Source organism: Mesitornis unicolor, unplaced genomic scaffold (assembly GCF_000695765.1).
Source record: "Mesitornis unicolor isolate BGI_N332 unplaced genomic scaffold, ASM69576v1 scaffold3726, whole genome shotgun sequence".
NCBI lineage: Eukaryota > Metazoa > Chordata > Aves > Mesitornithiformes > Mesitornithidae > Mesitornis > Mesitornis unicolor.
In genome coordinates this window covers 83,392-110,066 of record NW_010190135.1, presented here as the reverse complement: position 1 = coordinate 110,066, position 26,675 = coordinate 83,392, and the positions used below count along the sequence as shown (strand labels likewise).

Here is a 26,675-nt window from a genome sequence, read left to right as displayed (position 1 = left end):
AAGGGACGCGGCGCTGCCCGCCCCAGCCGCCGCCGCAGCGCGGAGGGGCCTGAAACCAACCTGACCCCTGCAGCTGGATGAGACGGGGAGAAGATCAGAAAAATTCCAACTGGAAAGCTCGAATACGAACACGGGTTGGGTTCCAAACCCAGGCAACCCTCATGAGTAAAGATTTAGTGCAATGTAAAAATCTCAGAGCTGACTCAGCATATGAATGAAAGGTGTATGAATCAACTTCATGCATGCCACCTTGTTTCAGTTCCCTTGCTCTTGCAGATAGCTCTTCGATCCACTTACCCCTCTTCAGTTAACAAAATCAAAAACAACCTGAAAAAAAACCACTCACAACTAGTACACACCCCATCTGCAAATTTGGGCTGATGTCACAGCAATTGTTACTGTAAGCACACGTCCCCTGATGCAGTGACTCAAGGCTCCACAGAAGAAGAAATCAGAAACCCAAATGACAACTGCAATTTTTTGTTCTTTGTGGCGGAAAGCAAATCAAGACATTGTCAGCCCTTACAACTGGGACAGCTTCTCACCTGGGACTTGGAGCAGAATGGAGTGCGTAAGCCCAGCACCAGCACACCACCACCGAAGCAAGCCATGGGCAAGCACATTATTGTTTGTACAGCACCTCCTGCTGACACGAACTACACGCGTTCCTGTGCTAGTAATGTTATTTTCTTTTTACTAATGAAGCTTGAGGAGAGAAATAATTCTTTCATCTGCTTTGCTCCTTTCCTCAGTTCAGATGCTGGCCAGATCCCATATCCAATCTCAGTCACCCAGAGCTCTCCTGAGATGGACACAACTAATTTAGTCACTGCGCTACCACCATGTGTAAAATGGGTGTAATGTTTAAAATTACTGCAAGGTTAAATTGCTTACACAAAGAAATACTGACTATAAATAAGTACATTGTTTGCATAAATACTTCTTCAAATGGCTAAAGTTAGAGATACCAGATGGAGAGCTGGTGCAGTACCCTAGAAACACAGCAACATTTTCCTGTATTAAAATGGTAAACATGACTGAATCAATGACTCAGGTTACTTGAAACACTTCCAGAAAGGGTCACAATTACATTTTGTCTGAATATCACTGAATATATTATCTATGGTTAAATATATTTGTTACAACTAAATGATTAACTTTGATCCTGCATTAAAGCAGGCTAACAGCATTCACATTGGTATCTGGTATTGAGCGCTCCACCTCCAGCTCGAGCAGAGAGCACATGTGTGAGAAAATGCTACCATAAAAATCTCCTGCTGCTTCCACTGGGCACCATTCTGTTTCTCTTACCGAATAGATTTCTAGCTCCACGTTACCGTAAGTCTTTCTGCAGAGGGACAGATGCAGAGAAAACTAACACTGGCTTTGCTGTGTTGAACAGTTTTGCCTCTTCAATTCTACAGAGCTAAACATCACAGAAATCTCCATTAGTCACATTTATACCAAAGTTTGAAGAACTAAAATAATTAACAGCAATGTGTGAAACTGTGTAACGGTGTAAGTTAACCTGCTCTGCGGCTTTTACCACAGTAAGTTAGTGAACTGTCATTTGTCAGGCTGCTAAGTACAACTTTAAAAAAGCACGAAGGACAGATCAGGCCATAGGTGATCATACGGAACACGTAAAGGTGCACTTGTGCTATCACACCTGTGCACCATGCAGACTGTTTCACACCACAGCGAAGCAGCCTTTAAGAGGTCTCCCACCCCCAGAGGGCACTTTACTAACAGTGCATGAGCCAGCCAGTTCAATACTAACTTGTGCATTTTTATACCTGTATACTGGACTTGCAGCAAATTCTGGACACACACACAAAACATCTATAGATACTGTGTTCAGCAGAGGCATGTTCTATATACAATAAAAACAAGTATTCAGGGGCAAAGAGCAGCAGTATTTACTGACTGTATGGAAAATCTGCATTCATGAGTGAGCATGAATCAGCATGAAAGCTCACTGGTTGAGTCAGATGGATCCTGTACTGACACAGCTACAACTAAGCAATTATATGTCGCTTTTCCTGCTTGTCTTAAGGGAAAATTCAGCTTTCAGCCAGCTAGTATATGCAGATTTATGCTATAGAGTGTGCAACCACCACTGAGCAACTTGGTTTTCATATTACAGAGTCAAATACACTATTAAAATAACACCTAATGGTACAAAATGCTTTAGAACCTATCTTCTGTCTCCAAGGTGCTCAATGTGGGGGTTTTTCTTTCCCCAAAAATGTTTTTAATGAACTCTAGAAACAAACACAGATCACCAGCTTTGCTACTTTTTTTTCTGCTTTTGATCTTCTTTGCACCAGCTGTAGAATAATTCCCTTTCTTTGAAAAACGCACACAAGACACAAAGGTTGTGCTCAACACGTTTACTCAGACTGGACTCTTAAATGCTCAAGAAAAAGGCACAGATTAATAGAGACTCTGATGACTCTGTTGGAACACAGCAAATGGGATTTTGTTCATAAGAAAAAAAATACTGCTATGAGTCATATGGGCTGAAAAATTAAAGTATTATTCCCTGTTCCTAATTATTGGCCTTCATTAAAATGGAATTTAAATTAAATTGTATAAACATATGAAATAAAGTCTTAGTATTAGGCAGTTTTTCTTTTCTTTCCTCTATGTACAAATCTTAGTATACAAATTTTTACTTTTCATTATACATTTACTACATACTCCTTTTTAAACCGTGTAAGAGCAACTGCAAAGTATGTGTGTTTCAAGAAAATGCTTTGCATTCGGAAAGAATCCACCTGCGTTCTTGGCCGGCAGTGCCAATCAGAATTTTGGAAGGGATGAGAGGTTCGGGAGGACATCCACTCAAATGTAATCATCCTCTACTGGTTCACCGTTGACATCGCAGTAATGGATGAAGATCGCCACCACCCGCTGGAATACACCTCTTTTCATCTGGCGCAGTTCAGAGATCTCTTCTCCTATTGTTTCCATGCAGATGTCTGCAGACAGTTGTCCTTTCCTTCGGGGTGCATAAATAGTAGCTGTGGAAGGCACATAAGAATGAAAACTAGAATCTTCCCTGTAAAGAAATACACATGCGAATCTGTTTTGCATTAAATGAGACAGACTTGGAAAACAAACAGAAAAATCTTCCACTGAGCAACTGCATTTAAGGAAGATGTCTGCAGACAGTTGTCCTTTCCTTCGGGGTGCATAAATAGTAGCTGTGGAAGGCACATAAGAATGAAAACTAGAATCTTCCCTGTAAAGAAATACACATGCGAATCTGTTTTGCATTAAATGAGACAGACTTGGAAGACAACGCAAACAGAAAAATCTTCCACTGAGCAACTGCCTTTAAGGAATATTATTCAAGCAGAAAAGGTATTCTGCCTTCCCCGGATTTAAACATTTCAATAACTCCAATACTCATTTAATTTGTGGTGTTAGGTTGACAGACTTGGTGATCTTAGAGGTCTCTTCCAACCTTCATAATTTGATGATTCTAACGTATACAAAGTCCATGTCTGTGAGTGAAAGGAACCCCTGCACATAACAAAACCTTCCTCCTGAGACTTATCTGACACACTTTCAGGTTATCCATTTCAGTCATCACTTCAATGTTTTATAAACATGAGCAATTAAGGATAAAGCAGCAGTCTTGTCTTTATTTTTTATGGCTTAAATATGTTTAATCTAATTACTATTTTAAATCTAATACACAGCAATTTTTTATAATTCAGACCACATACTGAACTTCAAGCATTAAGTCTACGAATCAGTTTCAAATAAAAATTGCATTTTTAATGTGCCAGAGGGAAGGGATGCTATGCAGAGGGACCTGGACAAGCTGGGTAAGTGGGCCCAGGTGAACCTCATGAAGTTCAACAAGGCCAAGTGCAAGACCCTGCACCTGGGCAGGGGCAATCCCAAGCACAAACACAGGCTGGGTGGAAAGTTGCTCGAGAGCAGTCCTGAGGAGAAGGACTTGGGGGTGTCGGTCGGTGAAAAACTCAACATGACTCAGCAATGTGTGCTTGCAGCCCAAAAGGCCAACCACATCCTGCGCTGCATCAAAAGCAGTGTGGCCAGCAGAGCGAGGGAGGTGCTTCTGCCCCTCTGCTCTGCTCTGGTGAGACCCCACCTGGAGTACTGTGTCCAGTTCTGGGGCCCCCAATATAAGAAGGACATGGAGCTGTTGGAGCGGGTCCAGAGGAGGCCATGAAGATGATCAAAGGCTGGAGCACCTCCCCTACAAGGACCAGCTGAGAGAGTTGGGGCTGTTCAGCCTGGAGAAGAGAAGGCTCCAGTGGGACCTTATTGAGGCCTTCCAGTTCCTGAAGGAGTCCTATAGGAAAGCTGGGAGGACTTTTTTGAAGGGCAGGTAGCTATAGAACGAGGGGGAATGGCTTTAAACTGGAAGAGGGGAGCTACAGACTGGATATTAAGGGGAAATTCTTCACTGTGAGGGTGGTGAGACACTGGCCCAGGTTGCCCAGGGAAGTTGTGGATGCCCCCTCCCTGGAGGTGTTCAAGGCCAGGTTGGACAGGGCTTTGGGCAACCTGGTCTGGTGGGAGGTGTCCCTGTCTATGATTCTATGAAAATTAAAATAAAATTTAAAAGAAAAAAATCAGAGAAAGGCATAACAAAAAAAAGATTTCTTCCTCATCCTCTTGAGCTTCATTTCCTTGAACTAGAGCTAGATAAGATTATCCAAAACTATGCCAATTAAAAATACCTCTAATGAAGGAGATTCCAAGATTTTTATAAGTAGTGGAAGAACACATTTTTCCCCTGCTACCAAGCCAGGTTCTTAATTGAGCCCTATGAACTGCTCACTGTCATATTTTATGAGACAAGCTGCAAATAGACAGAGGCGTACTTATCCTGAACTCCAACCTCTATAATCTCTGTTACAGAGCTTTCAAGTCCAGTTCTTTCCTCTTTTCTCCCAAGTTTCTGTGCGTCTCACTTATCTTTGCTGGACTTTCTTGAGCCTACCTTAACAACCCTTCATAAAGCAAAGCCAGAGGCAGCAGTCCAGCAGAGCTTTCAGCAGTAACACCAGTAAACAACACAGAACATGAATTGCTGGGACTACACATCACAACATTAGTTTTGTGTGCGTTTTAAAGGCACTCATTTTTCTGGATATGACAAACCCATCACAGTTTTAGGCTAAGCACCAGATTGGTTCTCTGATTTTGGCAGTGTTAGGGGTCTCCAGCTTGTTGATACACTGTTGTAGTACTGTGGCCCTCTCCTCTGCTGGACCCTCTCCTCATCCAGCTCCCCCTACTGCTACAAACAGTTATTTAGAGTCTACCACAAACAGCGTAAGAATTAGAAAACTGAAAAATAAAGGAACACATTGTCAGCTGAGGACCAAGCAACAAAGTTAAGTTCTTGGAACACATAAAAAAAAAAAGATTACTCACTTCTCTCATCATCCTCAAAGTCGTATCGAGCATAGCTGTTTGGCTCTGCTGTTCTCAGTGATCTCAACCATGGGAAGTCAGTAATCATGGAGTAAGGGGCACCATCCACAATGCCTAGAAGACAGACAGGATGAGGATACAAAGAGGACAAATGTCACTCCTGCAGCATCAGCACTCAAGTTAATTTTGCTGATAGCACATAGTCACTCTAATGCAGGAATAGCACCTCCTCACTTCAATTCCCCCACTCTGTGCCAAAGGTCCTCCACTTCCCTCACAAGATTTATTAGTCATGTCTCTTGTAACTCAAGGCAAAGTTACTTATCTTAGCAAGAGGCTGATCATCAGCTTTCAGCTGTCTATAAACACTTACCTTCTAGAGTGTAAATATCTCGTCCCCAAGGGTACTTAGTGTATTTCTTCAGGTCTTCATCAGTTCGTGTAGCTTCAGGGAAGAACTCATATTTAATAAGCTCTCTAGAGAGAAGGAGGAAGAGATTACAGCCAGTAATGATAGGAAATGTGAAGGCAGGAAGAAGAAAAACCAAATGGGAAATGCTATTACACAACCTCTTCTTTAATAAGCCTGAATCCACAGAAACACTCCTCTAAGACTCTCACACAAACTCAGTATGCAGTCCCATCGTTTTTAAGAGTAATCACAGAGAAAAATTTAGATGTACAATTTAGATGAGAAACCAATTAAGCTACCCTTTAAGCATAGCTTTCTATCAGTAAGGAACAATCCAACATAGCTGCAACTAAGCAAAAGTTCAAAAGCAAATTTGTTCTTGTTGTCATTTTAGTGAAAAACCAGGACAACAAAAACACTGGTTTGAAATAGTTGGATGAAAGCCCCTGTATACAGTTATCTCCTGCTAGGAATTTTTGCTCCTCAGTAAGGAGCCGATACTGACTGCACATCATCTTGTCCAGAAACTAACATTATTTCTTGGAGTAAATATGTCTCTTTTTTAATAAAAGAAACTTGTTTTCAGATTCTAAGATATTATTCAGCCATCCTGACTACTTCAATGTTCAATTGCATTACTGCTGGATGGAGTAAAACTGGAGAATTCTACAGTGATTTTCATATGGTTTGGTTTACTGAATGTACTTTTGTACTAGATACATCTTGATATTGAAATTCTATACTGCACCATCCAGAATTCAACATTCGCTAGTCAACAAACACTTTTTTTTAGTTTGGCAAACAGAATACAGTAAGTCTGCAGCTTGACTGAAGCTGTAGCTGCTGAATTGGGACTGAATACCTCTTCTGTGAAGTTACTGAAGGGCAAGTACTCACTGGTTGATATTTGCTATTGTGTCCATCCAGCTCCGAATGCGCACCTTATTGCGGACATTAGGTGGGTTACTGAATTCATGAATTATGCAAATGTGGTATGGGTAAGGGCCACTAAATATCTTTTGCTCGAGAGTCAACGTATCAACCTGTGAAAGGCAGCAAACAAAGACTTGTGACCAAGAGAAACAGAGAGATGGGATTTTAGAGTCAAGAGCAGACATCTACCAAATCACCCAAATTATGGGAGAACATGTCCAGCAAAAAGAAATTTCAACAGCATACATAACTAAATACGTGATTAGGCAGAGCAAAACTTTCCTAGTGCAGCTTTGCCAACGAATCTCCTCGACCAGTGGAATTTGATGGGAAATGTCCTCTTTTTGATGTGCTTTGCAACTTCGGTATGTCAGTAAAGTTTCATAAAATCACATAACGGTCTCAAGTACACTCACTTTCTCAGAATTTGTCTCTGACTTGGGGAAGGGGGTTGAGTCTTCAGGGTTTTTTTGGTGGTTTGTTTCTGGGGCTTTTTTGTGGTTGTTGTTTTGTTTGTTTGTTTTCTAATAGTCTTACCACTGTCCTCTAAGAGCTAATACAAGAGATCTGGTTTCAAAGAAAAGTTGGCTTTTATACAAAATTAACCTTTGCTTTTGTCCACCTGGTCAAACCAAGTCAGAAAAAGCTTTACTTCACCTGAGAGAAGCTGCATCACAGTGTAATACAGAATTCTCTGGTTAGTTGAAAAAACATTCTGGATCTTAAATTAAGCTCTCTAATTTACTTGTCAAATGACCTCAACAACTCACTAAACGTCAGTGCTTACTGACAATTCTACAGGTAATCTGGGGAAGCAAAGGGTGGCTCCCAGTTACTGTCTTGCAGCACAGTTTAGCATCAAAAGATGAGGCAGCTTTCAGCAAAGTAGCATTCAAAACACTAACTGCTGTGACTAAATCTAATAGGACATGGGTTAAACATTTCAGATAGCTATGCCTATGTCATGCTCCTGATTACACATAACTACAAGCTGACTTAGTAGCATCTAGGTTCTTAGTTACTTTTAGTTACTCAGTTTGGAATTAATTCAACGCATCATGATTTTTTACAGTATCTTCTGAAGCAATGAATATCAGAGATGGTAACGTTAAGTCTTAAAAGTTCCAGATTCTGCAATAAAAGCTTTGATGGGATAAAGTTTTAATAAACAAGTTACTCAGAGTTGTGTTATTGTGACATTTACATTTCTTGCATTAACTGAAAAACACATGAAGCCAAGAGTGGTGAAAGAACACAGGCAGAACTTCGTATCTGTGCATGATCAAATGAGAGCTGGTTGTGTACCTGCTGCATTGGACGAAGATAAATGATCCGGTTTCTTTCTGGCGGCATCCTGAGAATCTGATCCAGAACCTGATCCATGTTTAACTTCTTGCACTGGGCATAGTCAAACCGATTGACAACTGGTGCATTCTCTACTTTTAAGTGTTTCAATACACGGCACCTTGTAGCTATAAATCAGCAAACATCATTATTAAAAGAAAATAAGCAGAACACTGAAAAGACCTTATGAGCCTCCTGTGAGAGATTTTCAAAGCCAACTGTTTCAAAAATATGGTAAAAAAGTTATATAAGTTAACAAACAATTACTGAGGTAGTTTGGATAGCTGGCAATTTCTGTATACCAAAGCAACAGATGAGCTGTTCATTTCCTCCCCATTACGATCAAAATGCTAATCTGTGAACTTGTAAGAAGAGCTCTTTTAAAAGGCTGTGTCAAATTTAATCTAACAATAACCTTTTTTCCCATTTGTTTCCTTTCACAAAGCCCCCTGAAACAGTCTGCAGACTGCCACAATTGAAAGCCACTCACTTTAAAATCAGATCAAATACAGAGTATTGTGAAGCAACACAATGTAAAATAAAGCTCTTTCCTTTCTAGTAACCCTGCTCATGTAAACAAAGTGAAGTTAAAAATTAATGCATGTCCTGAGAAGTATTCTGGAATACTTCTATTCTGGAAAGAAATAATGGAATGATTTCTTCATTCTCTGCTAAGCAGACACCTCGTTTCAGAAGAAAACGTGTTATCTAGTGCAGATGTTGCAGAAAAGAACGAATGACCCGATGCTTCAATAAAACAACTAGTCATACACCCTGGCAAGTGATTCTAATGCAGCTTAAGTGCCATAATTTAAAACAGATTTTTATCATGTCAAGGAGGGAAGTATCATCATGTCAGCTAAACAAACTATGGAAGCAGGAAGAAATGAGAGGAAAACACAAGGTACTCAGACTCATTTCATCAACTTCCAATTATTGTATTATCACTCTTCAATAAACATCTCATCTTCCTAATTGTCACATAATTTAATCTGCTGATTTTCAGCAATTAATCTTTATTAAATCTGTTACGACTTATAAGGAAAGAGGCATTCAAATTGAGAAGCAGTAATATTTGGTGTTCTGCATCAGTCTGACTTGTAGCAAAGCAGCTGATGAATAGAAAATAAGCAGTGGACTGACTTTATTTCTTCCAGAAATTTCTAAAAATGCCAGGAGGAGGAGGTACATATGATGTTAACTACATACCATGTATGAACATCATTTTGGGGCAGTCTTTCAGTACCAAATCTGTTATTCCACAATTAGTCAAGGTGATTCCAACAAGGTTTTTGGATTTCAAAGTCAGTACCTGGTGAAAATGAAAAAAATATATCTATCTATGACAGGGCAAAAACAAAGAAGAAAATGAAAAGAAACTGAATTTTAAAAGATACCGCCAGATACAGCAGGATATTACCTAGATAATAATCTAATAACAGCTTCTGTTTGTATTATAGGTGTATATATTTTATATCTATATAATAATGAAGGTATGAGATGACTAGGTTACTGGTGGCAATGAGGAAAAAAAATACTTCCTCTGATCAGCGACATCACAAAACGCAGAAGAACAACTTCAAAGGATTAAAAGAGGAGTCATATCAAAAGCACAATTTCTATCAGAAAACCTAAGCATCGTCTGGCAGGAACTTCAAACCCTCTACTAATGCAATTGGTGCATTTTTCAACCACAATGACAAAAACAGCAGTCTGGACAGTAACTTTTCTTTAAACATGGAAAGAAGGTATGGCAAAGAATCATGGCTTGAACTTACCATACCATTGTATTTTACCAGTGCTATCTCAGCGAAAAACCTCACATGGAGGGTTGAAAATTATATACATAACTTATTTAACCCTCTATGTCCACTATCAGTGTTAGAAAAATGAAGCACGCATCAAGCTCAAGAAACACAAACAGAATCGTTTTCCAATAGCATAAGCACAGGGAGAGGGTAGTAAGAAAGAATCTTTTTGGGTGTTTTATTTTTCAAAGCTTTATCACTAACAATTCTATCAAAATTTAGCAGCCCAAGGATGAAGCTGACCAATTATACAAAGATGACTAAACAGTTCTATTAAAAGTAAACACGTGCAAAGAGAGAACAGCAGCATTCTGCAATGGGTTTTTTCAGTTCCAGTAATTTCAGCTGTTCCTTGTAGCCACAGTTAATAAAAAAATTAAAAATCACAATACTGTTCTTTCAAAATGGCATATTTTAAGAAGAAAAATCACGCACCCAAAAATATCTTTTAGGCTAATCACAAAATCTGTAATGCATCCTAGTAACCAGACAAATACTATGGGACACATTCACAAAAGCCATCTTGTATTAGTGAGGCTAAGTTCTTCACTGGACAGAGAGGAAAACAAACACAGGGCAGGTTCCTCTGCAGCAGAGCTCAGAAGAGAAGCTGAAGTTAGCTGTTCAGTCACCCTCTGAAGCAATCTCATGCTGGGCTACAGTGTGAGCCTTGGGTAAACAGTGCCAGTACAGTAAGCCAGACCTTGTGATTTCCCAAGAATTAACTCATGTTATTAATATACTAAGAGAACTTCCAGCCAGAAAATTAACAGCCCAGTTGCTTTGTCCAGAGGTAATTACATATCACAAACCTCTTAACAGCAGTAGCCTATGCTGTCATTTCAAAAATAAGTGCCAAAGAATATTTTTTTCCCTGCACATCAGGACAGACACCGTGGGAAGGCAGAATTTCATGCAGCGCTGCAGCCTTGAGCATCAAGTTTACTTTAAGTTTAGCTTTAGATTATACTTTGCTCGTCTCGGGCCAGTCAGAACATCACTACACCTAACACGGAAATTTCCCGTCTCTGGTCATGACCAAAGAGAGCAACACCATTATTTATAACTCATCTGGCTCTACGTGGAAGATAAGCTTGTTTAATTCCACCACTGTTCAAGAGCATCCCCAGCTGATAAACCTGTAGCCGGTGAGGAGAAAGACCTTACTTGAACATGATCATCTTCAATAACGGGGTCACTTGTACTTGTGGACTTGTCAGCTGTCCTTTTCCGCTTTGTGGTTTGCCGTGGCTTTGGCTTGGAAACAGAAAACTCTGGAAACAGAAAACAAAACAAAAATATCTTTCCTCTGTTTCCATTTCAGGAGAACACTAGAGGCATACCCCAGCTGAAAATGTCCAGCAAGAACACACATTTCTTACATCAGCAGATCAAAATACCTGCCTGGCTTGGAAACAGCTCTATCTCTTTTTCTTGCACAAAAACCACTCTCAGGTTTGTTGCTCAGAATCACTCATACTAAGTAACTTGGGGCTGGAGGGTGGGCGGTTTATAGATTAAAACACAGGAATGCTGAACCTACAAGTTCAACATCACAGAAAGATGGGGAGCCAAGGAAAGAAGACGAATCGTTAGGTTACGCTTGGTTCTTTGCAGCAAACAGAACATTCTTGACAAATACAAGAACCAAAATAGCTTTAATGTTTTAAATAGCAGGAATAATCTCAAACTACTTGAAAGTCTGCTCTTTATAACTGTCACTAAGTTTTTCCTAATAGAGGCAAGGATGCCCAGGTATAAAATACTTTTGATGTTCCCAAGCTGTTTCTTACTCCATTTCATGCAGCAGTCACATCAGATTCCTGCTTGATTTAAAATATGAGGCTTTGAAAAGAAGCGATGATAGGTGACTACCCTTACTTCCTACAGTAAGAGGAAAAAAATTGTCCTAGAATTACATTTTCTGTGATTAAGAGATGAAAAGAAGAAATCATTTTACTAAAATTAAGCTTCCTTTGACTTCTTTGTTCAAACATACGGGACGTTCACAAACATTCACAATCAATACAGAAGTGCAAAATATTAAGAGACTACAAGGGGGGACCTTATAGCAAACTTCCAGAACCTGAAAGGTGCCTATAAGAAATCCGGGGAGGAGCTGTTCACAAGGGCATGTAGTGACAGGATGAGGGGTAATGGTTTTAAACTAGAAAAGGGGAGATTTCGGTTGAATATTAAGAAAAAGTTCTCCAGGATGAGGGTGGTAGATGACTGGAACAGGTTGCCCAGAGAGGTGGTGGAGGCCCCATCCCTGGAGATATTCATTACAGAATCACAGAATCACAGAACGTTAGGGATTGGAAGGGACCTCAAAAGCTCATCCAGTCCAATCCCCCTGCCGGAGCAGGAACACCCAGATGAGGTTGCACAGGAAGGCGTCCAGGCGGGTTTTGAATGTCTGCAGAGAAGGAGACTCCACAACCTCTCTGGGCAGCCTGGTCCAGTGCTCTGTCACCCTCACTGAGAAGAAGTTTCTTCTCAAATTTAAGTGGAACCTCCTGTGTTCCAACTTGTGTCTGTTACCCATTACTCCATGCTATACCACCATTAACATTAAAAAGTCTCTTTTCCTACTTAATATAATAAAATTCCACCAATACACATAAACTGTTATTTAACATGTGACATTTAGTGGGCTTAGGGCCTACAGAATTCAGGCTACTGCTTTAGGGGACCCACAGGCTAAAAGATGTAATATTAAGCACTCAACTTGTAGCACCCATGAATCATCATCCCCAGGGAATTTTTCTGACAGTTCCTAGAGTATCTGCAGATAGTGAAACACTTCCTAGCTATGTTATAGGAAAAACTTTCCAATTTTGAATGGAATTGTTGTCCCAAAGCCAAGAAATCTTTACAGAGGGTTTAATGTAACATTCATTTTAAAATGTGAAAAGCTTGCTTTACTACAAATGCAAACTAAAAGAAGTTTAAAAAACCCCCATTTGTTACAAGAAAGAGTACAGCTTACATTTTTACTAAAGCAAAAAGCAAAATTACACTTGAATCATCCGTAAGCCATCTAGTCTGTGGTGATAATGCTTTTAAAATTTCACTGTATTTAATCTTTGACTTGTTCCACTATTTAATGAATAAAGAATTTAGGAGAAAAAAAATACTTTTACTGTCAAACATAGGTTTGTTACAGGAGCTGAAAACCACAGTGTCATCTATGCTAGAATAATATAAAGCAATCATATTCACGGCACATTTTAGACTATTTATGGAAAAACATTTCCAACTCTGTAACAAAGCATTTTCATTTCCAGTCATTTCTAATGGGTTGTATATTCTGTCCTAGTGAAGAGAAGCACCGTAACAGCCAGGCAGAAGCCTCACTGTCCTATGTATTAAACACAGATTTAAAAGATAAAAATGACTCATCAAGTGTCATATTCTGCCTCAAGCATCACCTAGTATCTGATGCTTCAAAGAGGAAAATAAGTGCACAATGACACAGACATAACTGTGTGGAACTGGGAAAACAGTTCTGACATGTAGGCTAAATACAGGAAATACCAAGACACTTTTCTCCACGAGCAGAACACATCTTTTTCCTGACTAACAACTGAAACATGAAAACAGAGAGACTTTCAGAAAGATGCCCCAATTTAATACTTCAATCTGACTGACTTCACTTCATGTTTTGGTAGTGGATGAGGATAGAGAAGAAATATTTTCTTTTCATTTTTTTAGACTAATTACTACTCATAATGGAGCAAAGTAGAAAACAGACAGTTTAAATTTAATAGCAGGAACATTTCTTCTGTCTGAGCTACATCTTGTTACAGAATAAATCCTAGGTGACTTAGGTTTGTTAATGCTTGGGAACATGAAAATAAACTAGAAAGACACTAGGACATACTGTGTTTGAATATCCCACGTTAACAAAGACAGAAATTTGCTATCAATCTTTTCCACCTCCAGCGCATACAGTTCTGTAACTAGCACGTTTTATTTTTCAGTTTTATTTTACTTGCCAGATACTCTCGAAGAATCCTGAATATATGAGGGAAAGCAAGTATATTTGGAAGAAACAGCAAGTTCCCCTCTCATCTATTCTTTTCTTCCAACATTTCTGGCTTCATTGCAGCCCTTCAGGATTTTGTTTTTATTTTATTTTTAATTTGCTTTACATGATGTGAAGCATGAACCTATTTAATAAAAAGACAATTTTCAACTGGTTTGATCACCACATCTTATACACTTGGAAGCAGAATCCAATAAGCAAGTGCATAAGCTTGGCTCAATTATAATTACGACTTTCTTTATTGGTTGATAAAGTATCAGTTAATAACTTTTGCCTTCTTGCTGAGATCTGAGCGTACCTGCTGTCTTCTTCCTTCTAAAGGGAGAATTTTAATGGGGGAGACAGTCTTATGTTTCAATGAATAACAGCCTTCACAGGAAGAGAGAAGCTGTCAAAAGAAGTTGCATTTGGTTTTCAAATGAGTAAATCAAACACTGTTTAGTATGTACGGATAACACATACAGAAATACTTGCATGGAAAAAAAAAGTCACTGGCACTCTTTCAGAGACCTGTTATTTTACCTAGCTATGGCAGTGAAGTCAGCCATTTCTGTTCCAGGAACATTCTGACCCTTAGATAAACAAACTACTTAGTTTTAAATTATTAACCAACAAACTTCACGTTTAACTTCAGCATTATCTGTGGGTGTTGCACTTGTTCAATACTGTCTCATGCCAGCACAGCAGTTTACTTAGAAATTAATATATGCATATAGGTCATACCTGACTCCGACACCAAAGGGACATGGGACAGCTTGCTTCTAGCTCTTGTTAGGGGTCGGCGAGGATACTCTTCTTTATACTCCACCTCACAGCTCCTTTGCTGGGAGCCCGTGCTCTCCTTCTCACTGGCAAGCCCACAGGCACTCCCACTAGTCCTCTCATCACTTGTCTCTCTTGGAGGCCTACAGCTTGGCAGAGTCCTAAGTGCAAAATCTGACCCAGCACTGTTTGGGCCGTCCCTGCAGGCTCCACTTGTGGATGGGCATTCCCCATCACAACAGCCACTAGTCCTCTGGTGTGCGTCCTGTGGCTTGTAGCAGGAACACCTGGAGCACACAGAGCTCTCCTCAGTCTCTCTCTCACTGGAACCTTCACTTTTACAGGGTGAGCAGACACACTGCCTGGGTTCATCTCCAATTCCCGGGCTGGCACCAGCAGAGTGGCTACTAGTTGTCTGTGCACTGTCAGGGCTGGGAGAAACAGCACTGCAGGAGCTGGATGTTCCCGTCGATCCTGTAGCATTACTGCAACCTGAGTAAGAATCTTTGCTTTTGCTCCTTTCAGGCATGTCACTTGCTGCTTTCATGTCTGCTTTAATCTGCTCACTTGTGACTTGACAACCTTTCTCACAGCTGCTCTCCTCAGTATGGAACTGCTTTGTCTGGCCCACTTGGCTGGCACCGCATCTCTTCCGCAGGGGTGCCTTGCCTTTACCGCTTACTGCAAGAGTTAAGCAAGGGAGAACAATGAGACAACCTAACATGCAGTTTAAATAAATGCTAAGTGCTACTCTCTAAGAGACTACTTAAAACAGAAGATAGCCCAGACACCAGTGACAAATCCTGTCAGGACCATGCTGATATTTACATCTTATGGGAATTAATAACATTTCAATTAATAACATTTCTAGCAGTTGCTGAATCTCTAATGTCTGGCAGCTAATTTTGTAGTGATGTGCTGGGGTGTATCAGTAAATGAGATACATACTTGCCAAAGAGGCTAATATTGTCACAAAGGAGCTAACTGGTTAAGAAGGCCAAAGCACAAAAATATGAAAAACATACTGATAATAGGCTTCTGTTTTGTTAAATATGAGGAATAGGGCTGAGGAATAAAATAGTAACAGATAGGACTAAGGTTTATGCTTTCAATGGTGATCCTTAGCTCCCTCTCCTGGGTATGGCAAGTGGTGTCAATAGGTAACATCAATCTCAGTTTACAGATGAATAAATAACCATACAGAACAGTATACAAAACACAACTGGAACTTAACTGCTACTGTCTTAAACCTCTCAGGTAATTACACTAAACTAAGCCCCCCTCCCAAAAATTAATATTATTGTCACTACAAAAGCTGTCTCCAAAGGCAGATTATTCAACCTTCAAATCAGAACCAACATCTATGCTCTAAGCATAATACAGATCTGTACAGATCTCCAAGTTGAAACTACCAGTCTTGTTAAAATGCACTACAGTGATGAGGGGGCTGATGTGTAGGGAGTGTGCTAAATGCAACAGGAAGATACTAGATCCATTACAGCTTTGATACGTCCTAGGCTTTGCAGAAATTAAGCCAGTACTAGACCAGCACATTTCTCGGTCTTTCACAATGCAGATTTTTATGTTAACTGCTTAGGTAAATATTCATTAAGGCTTAATACTGTACGTACTTCATCTATCAATCACTTATAGATTACAATTCCACTTTGACTTCCTCCCTTCTTGCGTATGTATGAAACTACCTTACTTAGAATACAAACTAGAGGAAATAGCACATCATGTCTGTTGCTGGAAATGCTGTATGACATATGGCATGGGACCCAGGGCTTGGACTTGGTAACAAAGATATGCAGCTTATAGTTGTAAGTTCAAAAGACAGGGAATGCCCTTTTCTCTGTCTCTCCATAACTGTCATACCACCATGAAGTGCTAGGCCTTTGACTCTGAATGAGTCATAATAATACATATACTTCTACTATATATACACATACACACACCCACCCCGTAACAGTAAGTTGTTCAGAAGTGAAGATGACAGTACTGAACATCACCTTGAGAATTCTAACTAACCTCCAAAGCTCCCACCAAAGTAAAGTTGATCTTCAAGTTTCCACTTCAGGACACTCCTACAGGGTCCCCCATAAACCAAAAGCTGGCTACAACCCTCATGCATTTGCCCCAGCAATCACATTTTGTTTCAGCAGCAATGCTCTGACAGAGGAATCACAGAGACAATACAGCTGCAAATTTAGCTTCACAGACATTATAAACTCTGACTGAAGCTTAAGAATAAATTTTGCTTAACAGTGCCCAGGAACCCATCTCTTCCAGACCTGAAGGTTCTCTAGTTTCCACTGGATCTCTGCTTTTCTCTTCTCCATCTGAGTAATTCTGTGCAATGCTGTTAGAGATGCAGGCTCTTGAAGTTCCTATGTTTTCTTCCTCATCCTCACTGTCTGAATCATGGACAGTAATAGGTGCTGCTTTTACAACAGGCTGAATGCCACTAGGTCCTGAAAACAGTAGAAGAATGCCAACAGTTCATGTGAAAATAAGTCAAGGATGGATTAAAGGGCTGAAAAACTTTTAGAGCTGCTTGAGAAAATGACAGGAGATTAATTTGGTTCAATTTAGCCATCCATTCTCTCTCTCCCTCATTAAAATCCAAGTGACAAAACACTGGATTTTGGCATTAAAGTATTCCAGTTTGGAAGGGGAAGAGTGTCACAATGTAAGATGAAACACGAGTTTCCTGTAATGTTTCTCAGCTTAATGGTTCTTCCAGAATAGTACAAGTAACTGCACAACTGCATATTATAAACAGTCCCTGAAACCTCCACCACAAAGACAGAAACGTTGGTCAGAACATCTGCAATTATCCTTCTAAATCCCACCAGTAGAAGTAGGAAGGAGAAGCATGAATTATCAAGCTTCAGTATAAATGTGCTTTGTTAGTTATCTCTCTTGGCTACTAACCGAAGGCATGAGCCAATCACAATGACATAGCTGCTTGTGAATAACACAAGAGATGAACATGAAGTCAAACAGCCCTTTCAGGAGTTATACTGAAAAAGTGAATAGAGCCAGCATACATGTATGTTACTTCATGTTGCTGGCATATGTGGTAGAAAATTATGTTGTCCAGCAAATAGTGGTTATAAAAGAAATCAAGACTGCCTTATGCCACTAATGCAAATGAAATTCACACTGAAAGAAGTTGTTGTGGCTTGAAAAAAAAAAAGCAAGAAAAGAACCAACATTTGAAAAAAAGACCATTAGCACCAACACCGGAACATGACGAGCTCATTCAGACCTTCTGAGTCTTACTGTATTTGGCACAAAAGTAAGGCTTTAAGATCAAGATATTTTATTCCATATGCGAAAGAAAATTGGAGACTGTAAAACTGACTTTAAAATAGAATTAATTTCTTCACAGCAATAAGCTGTGCTAGCATCATTATACCAAACACATCAGACAACCCTGCTGAAGAAAACCATCCAAAGCAGACCTGTACTGAAAAATCTAACCCCTCAAGAAGGGGATACCAAAAGGTAACTCCTTTCCAAAACCAAAGTTACCTGCTTGCTCTTCATCGACCTCCATAGGAACGACAGCCTGGCTGTGCACTGGGACCTCATTCTGGCCCTGACCAGCAGCCATCCCTTCTTCCTGTGCCACCTCCTCCATCTCATTCAGTGCTGAAAAGATTAAGATGAGGTCAAGAAAAGGCAAGAGAAGAACAGAGCCCATAAGCGTAACAGGAATTCAACTGGCACCCACAGAGAGTCAGAGAATCATGAAAAAATAAGTAATAGCTGTCTTGATTCCTTCAGTGAGTCACTAGGTTGCACAAAGGCTTGCACAGATTTGTTGTACATCTCTAGCCAAGGTCCAAGCCTAACTTTTGGGGCTTACTTCGCCCATATTTCCCACTTCTCCTCAAAAGTCCTGTTCTACTGCAGTGAGCAATATAACCAGGATTTAGATATTCATTCCTTCCAATGACTTCTACCTTTGCTGGGAATATTTAAAAATATACCATCTGACACTGTGATCTACTCCCAGCTCTGACCAGAGGAGCCTAGAAAACACTTCACATTTCCACAGATGAGTATTACACTGAAAGTCTACATTGCTAACATCTGTACTGACATAAATCATTGAATTGTGATGTGCCTGTAACAGCTATTAGCTTTTATCACACAGGTAACAAAAGATGTGCTGACAACCCTGAGAAACAATTAAAGTTACATACCAGGAACTAAAACAGCAACAAGCTTTCAATGTATATTCATATCTTCTCTAGGACCCTACATAAGTGGCAATGCAAATAAAATCACTCCCTACATAGGTTCACAAAGATCAGAGATTACCCTCAGCTGCAATTTGCTGCTCTTCAGCTTGACCATCTTGCCGCACCTCATTCTCCTCATTCTGATCATTTGGGTGTTGGTGATTGTTGTGGTGGAGGTTTGGATTATTGTTATTCTGGTGGTTGTTGTTGTTGTCATTGTCATTGTTAGAGTTCTGATTGCTGACTAGGGCAGACGAGACACCAATTCCTGTGCCTGCACTTAGGCCCACACGAGCACAACCCTGAAAACAAAGAGCAACTATGGAGATTTGAAAACACAGGCACATGATCTTGAAAACACATCCTAGCTAACAGGAAAAGCGTTCTGTCAGTAGCATCCAGGATAGCAGAACAATGTGCACATGAAGAACAAGGAAACTGTCCCTAATACTTCCTTATGCTACACACCACAAAGGTTCATCTTAAGTTTGGAAATCCAGAAACCTCTGGATTAACCTCTGTTAAAGTCCAAATAAAAGGGAACTCCACAAAGCATATGATCTTATTTTATTAAATTGTATTTCATTTGCTATGAGATCATATTACATCAACACAAACTGCAGATTCTATAGACTTCCTATAGCCTCAAGATAGAATTACTGATCAAAGCAAGCAGTTTTTTTACATAGGCAGTTTTCGTTACGTTACAACAGCTGTTATAAAGATTTGTGGTACTCTGTGAGAGAGGGAACAACATGAAGAAATTACGTTCCTAAGCTTTGAAAGCACTCCAACAAGGAAACAGTCCCTCCATTTCATCCACTACAAAATCTTAAAGACCCTTTGGCATTTTAAACAGAGAAATAAGTGTCGGAAAAAAAAATCATATAAAAAAAGCAGTAGCAAAATGAAGCAGCAGCAGAGACCTCAAGAGAAACACAGAATCAATGTGAGCCTTATTTCCTGGTCACATACTCATACAAAATCATACCTTGCCACTGCGTCCATCCGCAAAAGCATCATTCTCCCTAACATATCATGATAATAGCAACTGCAAACCAAAGATATTTATTTACCAAGTTATTTAATTAATTACAACTTGTAAAAGAATGCATAACAGCTGGAGCTTACCACATTTCCAACAAGCTGGAAACAATAAAAACCAAAACCATCCCCTGAAGGACTCACCTTAGGAGGTTCACGGAACATCTGGTCCAGAGAAATAAATTCTAAGCTTGGCAATAACTCAATGAACTGACTAAAAGAATCTAGCTTTATTGCATGGCATCGCACCAGGGTGAGGTCAACCAGTCGGGTCCACCTTGAATGATCTGCAGAAGAGAAGACATGCATTTCCTGAAGCATTCCTATCTCATTTTTATTATACCCTTAATAGACTTAAGAGTAGGCATCTTCTGCATCTCCATTCCGTTACCAGTGTCATTATGGTTCCAAAGCAAGCATAACGTACTGTACTCACTCAGAAATAGAACAAGCAATACTAGGAGGAGAAAAATTCCGGCTTAGTATGACAGCTATTGATATAATATCTCTAAAATTTCAAAGGTGCGCAATACCTGTGATCCAATTATTTGGATTATGTAGATGTGGGCAGTTGTAAATGACCAGATACTTGATGCAAGAAAAAACTTCATTTACAGCTTTCATACCAATATCTGTAATAATTCCTGGATTTTCAACCACATCAGCTAAACCATACTTCACCAGGTCTCCATTTGACATTTTACCTATGAAAGAGTAAAAAACACAGCAGTAAATTTCAGACACTTGCCTGCTATCACATGATTTTCTAACTCCCTATTTTAGTCCAATTTGGCAAAATCGATCAAATTATTACTTCAGTTTAATAAAGCTGAGACTTTCCCAATTTCAGTAAGAGTTTCAGGAAGTGAAGAAAAACATTTGGCTGTATGAGATCAGCAGCCTCAATATGAGCACATAAATATTCTTTTTTAATCCCTCTTAGAAAATGATTGAAAACACATCAACTTATTTAATTCTTATATTTGACAAATAACTTATGTATATAAAAAAAGTCATACACTGTAGTAAAAACTCATCAACATATCCTAGATGAAGCGTTTCAAACTGTGGGAATTCCAGTTCAGCCATCTTCAAAGCAGAAAAAACACCATCTTTGGTCAAGGAAGGCTGGATCCGCACTTCATGCAACCTGAACGCAATCAAGAATTGTTCCTATTAAAGGCATGTCAAAACACAATCGCCATAGAAACCACTTAAACAGATGCCCTCTGGTAATATAATGAAAATATTATTTCAACAATGGCAGCATTAACGCGATATTTGTTGTATCTTTATGGCAGTACTTGGCAGTTGCATAGCAATATAGCTGTGAGGCTAACAGCAGCACACTCTTCAGATATAGGTGTAAGGCAGCTTATGACACAAAGTGATTCAGAAGCAGACGTAACTCCAGCTATTTTAACCACAGAATACTCCTGTTATGTGAAACTTAAATGTCAACTCCCTAAATTTGTGAAAGGTTGTTCTCCTTCTTCACATTCTTGGAGTTCATTACTAAGACACATACTTTGAAAAAGAATGGAGAAAAGAAACACCTAAAAGGCCCATACCTCCGTGCAGCAGTTATGATGAGGTAGCCAAGATCCACTTCAAGTGCATTCTTGCAAGCTCCCAGAACTATAGTGTGCAAATTCCTAAAACCACCTGACAAATAGAAAAAACATTCTTTCACTTCAGTCACAGATCACAACCTTAAGCCTTATTATACATTTCCATCAGTGCTGTCTTGACAAGTGAATTAACAAAACATCTCTCTTAGCAAATCAATAAAACACATATTTGCACACAACTCCCATCCAATCCAGATAGTTCTACTCACCAGTAAATGTAACTGGGTTAGCATACCAGTCAAGAGTTACTTGCAGTTAAAAGATTGAAACAATATTCAATACAGAGCTAATTTTAGCACCATAACCATAGTTCCAAACTTGATGCCTTTAAAATAACAATCAAGAAAGGACATGCTACAGCCAAAAAAGCTGAGCTTCGCATGCCTCCAGTATTTTTATTTGTTTGTTTAAGTATGAGGGACAATAAGTTTCATACCTGATCTCCAACTATCTTCTACCACATGCTGGATAAGTCCTCCAAGAAATGGAACACGAACCAGTTCTAAATGCTCCAAATTCCGAGCAGAAGCCAGGCCCGTCACTAGGGGAACGTACTTCAAAGAGTTTGTAGGTCCTACATAGAACAAACCAATACAGACAAAGAAGGTTGTTCACTTAACGACATCAAACATGTAACGTTGAAGAATTCAAAAATGTCCACGTATATCGATCTAGATCAGGAAGTCAACAGAACTACATAACACCAAATAATGTACAAGAGCAGGATACATTTCTGTCCAACACAATGAATAAAGCAATGACTGTTTTCAGAATCTTGTATTCTAAGATTTCCATTTACAGTTGGCACCTATGTACCTTTAACAGAATTAGACTTCTACGTACTAAACGTGCCCTCCATATATGAAACCCTCTTACCAGCACAGTTCCTCATGACAAAAGTGCGTAAGCTGATACAAAGGAAATCTTTAAAAGGCTGTGGTTTGGTGAGTCTCACCCACTTCAAATAAAGGTGCCTCAGCATTGGGATACAAGGAATCTCAGGGACATTCACCCCTAATAATACACAAACAAAACAAACATTTTAAACGAACTTTAAACTACAGACTCTAGGATAAATTTATTTGGCTTAGCATTCTGGCTTTAAAAAGGAAGTCTTTTTTTGCTATGTGGCATGTAAGGAAAGCTGTAAACATTTCAAACACAAGTTCTTCACCTCAGTTCGCCAGCACATTTTTTAAAATTTGCCCTTTGGACAAGCTATTACATATTATAGCAACCAGTATTTTGAAAAATTCACATGCCAAATTCCCTCTCTTAAAAAGAATTAGAGACTTGCAGAGTTTCAAAGCCTTTAAATTCACCCTTGTTGAAGCCAACTACTTCACCATTACCACACTTACCTACTAAGTGCAAAGTCTGAATTTTAGCTCCTATAGGAATTTTCAACTTGTTTTCAGGAGGAATTGGAAAAGCACCATTACGATTACGAAACTTCCCTAAAATGTGAACTTGTGGCATGTACGTCCAAATAGCTTCCACCAGCTCTAAATGAGAAGTCTCAACACCCTGGATAAAAGGAAGCAAAGCAAATGCTCTAACAACAGTTCAAGCAACAACCTAACCATGTAAACTTCACAATAACGCATTATACATAATACAATGTGTTATTTCACTTTAAATATGTAACAAGACTTCTTTTTAAAAGCAGAAGAATCAGAGTTTTAATTCATTTCTGGATTTAAGAGCACGTGTGATTCCCACTGGTACAACTAAAAATACCACTCATTTGCAAATATGGTCACAATTAACTGCTGCTCTGTACAACCAGATCTGAATGCAAAGCCCAGGCCTGAACATGAAGCCCTGTAAGCAACGAGTCCCTGCCAAATTTCTTCTACTCTTTTAGCATGCATCATCTCAGCTGCTGAAGGAGGCTCTCTCTTGAGTTTAACCACTCACCAGCAGATTTGGACAGGCCTGCAAAGCCTCTAAAACTCCAGGAATACTGAAAGCTTGATGGCCACGGACTCTGCGTCTCTCAAGATACCTGGGATGAAGACCATAAAGTTGTTCAATGTCTGGCATCTTCCTCAGCAGCGTTAGGAAGCTGGAATCAGTGAAACCTAAGATGACAACAACAGATTTGGTATTTGTGTGACAGCAGACACCTAGCTGTAAAGGGAAAGCCAAACACATTGTTCTTTTTATACAGTAGTACAAATTCTACAATGTTGAAAGATTTACTCAGTGGAGCAACAGCTTGTCTTTTATTTCCAGATTCTAGAAAGCATGACCTACGTACCCTTCCGCCTTGAATTTTGCAGGCATGCTATAGGTTTGCTTCAGTGGAGTTGCATGGCTACAGGGTTAACTATACTTTCTCCCTTCTCAGATGAAGCACCTCAGCAGCCTGTCTTTCCTGGTATTCCATTTCTCAGCTATGGTTCAAAAATGCCCAGATGGATCAGTTACCGGCAGTTCACCACTACTCACCACAGCACACAGTTCTCAAGAAATAAGACCATTTCTTAAAGCAAAGGATTATTTTATTCTTATGGAAGACAACACATAAAAATTATTTTGAATTAGTAAGTTACCTGTATTTACATCTACCTTGGGTTAGGTCTAACCGTCCACCCAATATCAGCCCTAACACATCTAACTTTGCAGATCCTCTAACTTTTAGAGTTCTCATATTTTAGCTCTATTCCCCAACAAATCCCAGCAGTGTAATTTAAATCCAACAGAAATCCTAATACTCACACGGTTGACCTAGGTTGCCCAATTTATCTACTGTTCTGAAGATGGCTTGAGGTGTGACATCAAAACTTATTTATTCTTACATTTTTAAGTGTTGGCAGATGAGTTGCTCTCTCATTCCATTGTATTTTTTTCCTGCCTGCATGCAAACAGCCTCTTCTTGGATTAACCCTTGGATTAACTCCCTTACAATAATCAGACAAACACAGATTGCATTTACAGATTGCTACAGAGAATCCTGATTTCTACTACAGTAATGTCCAATATACATACACACACAGAGAGAAATTTTCCAAACCACGTACTCAAGGAAGCCACCCAAATCTCACAAAAGTCAAAAAGCATTGAACGTCTAACTCCTTTTACTGCTTTTGAAAATTTACGCTGTATGTGCCATTATAAATACCAGGATAGCACAGTTAATTTTGCTCAATACCACTTTTAATGCCATATCTTAACTGAGTGCATTACTCACCAGTGGGCATGTACTCCCACCAACGGCCTGCGCACAGATCCACAACCTTCACCACGCGCAGATAAAGAGTCACAGCTTCCTTCAGCTTCCGGGACAGGCATTCCATGCACATGATATCCTGCAAGGGAAGGTACCTTTGGGAGAGGAAAAAAACCAAACTCTCTGATTTATCAAAGATGGATCCTTTTCTTAATTTTTCTAAACTAAAGAAAATGCCAAGCATGACTACACAAACCCATGTATTTCTAACACCTAATAACATTAATTCAAACAGAATGTTTAGACTGTACTCTGTAAAGTGTGAACTTTTGCTAAGCAGAACGACTTATCAATTTTTGACACTGAATATAGGATAGCTAAGGTACAAATATAATATTAAAGTGGAGAGATGCTTTAGTCCTCTAATAAAGGCTGCCGCTGCCATTTGCCAAAATAGTTTCTACACAGTTTAACGAAAGGTACTTTCATTTTTCAGTACATACTAGCACAACCAATTTGAAAACATTTTGGAGATCTACTGTTTTGGAAGAACTTGTTGGTAAGACATTATGTTTTGAATATAGCAGGCATGAGTGAACATCTTGGAGGAGGACTCTGCTTTAGGGAAGATGATATGCTCATCCAGGTTCTCTTCTGCACACTATGAAGCACATGCAACAGTTCCAAAACATGCACCTCAAATATGTAATAATACCCGAGATACATTTCTGCACTGCAATCAGTATTTAAACATTTGTTACCCCACACTGGTGAACAGAATTAAATCACTTCTTTCTTCTTTGTCCTGCCATTCATGACATTCACATAAATTAATTTTCAAAGTCTTCAAATTAATTCTGGGACTGAAAAAAAAATGTCTCGCCTCTTTTTATCCAGGTTTTATCCACCAGTTCACCTGTGGTACATCCACACTGTCTGAATAGTGTATGACATATGTATCCAAGCAGGTAAGATTGTGGATAAAATATAAAACAATATAATAATAAACAATAAATTGACTTCTGACAAGCAGCTCACCTAAAGATGTGGCAAAGCACTTCATGAGAGAGTTGGTTCATGTAATCTTTTGGCTCGTCAGCTTTGGTAGACTCAGAGCCTTCCCTGTTCACTGAGCATGGTTTCACATTTTTCCGCCGGGGACCCATATTTGCTATGATTTCTGATTAAAGGAAATGATCACAATGTTATGCAAATTCAGTGCAACTGAAAGAAAAAAGGAACAGAGAGTAGAGAAGGGCACACCAGTTATGCTTTGTTTACCAAAAATCCAGCAAAATCTGCCAATAAAGACAACATCCAGCTGAACTGAGCTGAATTAAGTTAGCCAAGAAATATTCTTCCAACAAGTTACAGTTTGCCTAGTACATGAGGTCTCAGACATGACCTGGAGATTACCAGATAAATTACAAAGTCCCTTTGAGCTAAGGGAAACCGACAAAGAGAGAAATCACTGCAGGTTTAACAAGAGATCAATCCTTTTGTGTGAAGAAGATGCCTTCAGAAATACTATCCACACACTAGTTGATCGAGACAAATCACGGGAAAAGCTGTGTGAAGACTACAGATGTTACCAAGCAAATACCAACTAGACATGTTCCAGGGAAGCTGAAAGCCAAAAGTCTGTCTAGCAGAAAAATAAATAATTTTCCATGTAGAAAAAAAATGGGCTCCTACTAATCATTCCCAAAAGATGCTCTACTAAAGCTAGCTCCTCTTAGAGGTTAGACTACCAAATAAAATATTCAGGTTGCTCAGTTAAAGACCAAAGCCCCAGAAAAACTGAAAGACCTTGCCTCAGCAGCAATGTGCAGGAT

At 39.4% G+C, this 26,675-nt stretch overlaps 1 protein-coding gene across 2 annotated transcripts; it reads right to left on the bottom strand.

Annotated features, from left to right (window-relative positions):
• Positions 1 to 2,392: 2,392 nt before the first annotated feature.
• On the bottom strand, positions 2,393 to 26,006 carry FBXO38 (F-box protein 38). Of its 2 annotated transcripts, XM_010186299.1 has the most exons (21): positions 25,879 to 26,006; positions 24,862 to 24,995; positions 23,586 to 23,749; positions 23,027 to 23,192; positions 22,542 to 22,679; positions 22,102 to 22,239; positions 21,606 to 21,699; positions 21,054 to 21,184; positions 20,568 to 20,738; positions 20,179 to 20,321; positions 19,070 to 19,292; positions 18,275 to 18,394; positions 17,029 to 17,208; positions 14,921 to 15,415; positions 11,089 to 11,195; positions 9,323 to 9,425; positions 8,075 to 8,241; positions 6,734 to 6,879; positions 5,798 to 5,901; positions 5,425 to 5,538; positions 2,393 to 3,026 (listed from the first exon to the last, which is right to left on the bottom strand). In XM_010186299.1, the coding sequence occupies exons 1-21, from the start codon at positions 26,004 to 26,006 to the stop codon at positions 2,848 to 2,850; spliced, it is 3,345 nt and encodes a 1,114-aa protein (XP_010184601.1). In that variant the 3' UTR covers positions 2,393 to 2,847. The 2 variants fall into 2 exon arrangements, with proteins under 2 accessions (XP_010184601.1, XP_010184602.1); XM_010186300.1 differs by lacking the exon at positions 14,921 to 15,415.
• Positions 26,007 to 26,675: the final 669 nt, after the last annotated feature.

Bases quoted from the DNA above. Each gene is read 5' to 3' on its own strand.
- FBXO38 (XM_010186299.1), bottom strand. From the start codon at position 26,006: ATGGGTCCCCGGCGGAAAAATGTGAAACCATGCTCAGTGAACAGGGAA. The intron at 23,193-23,585 runs GTGAGTGGTTAA...CCTTTTATCCAG, and splicing joins AGGCCTGTCCAAATCTGCTG to GGTGTTGAGACTTCTCATTT. The intron at 21,185-21,605 runs GTATGGGCCTTT...GATTGCGTTCAG, and splicing joins ATCATAACTGCTGCACGGAG to GTTGCATGAAGTGCGGATCC.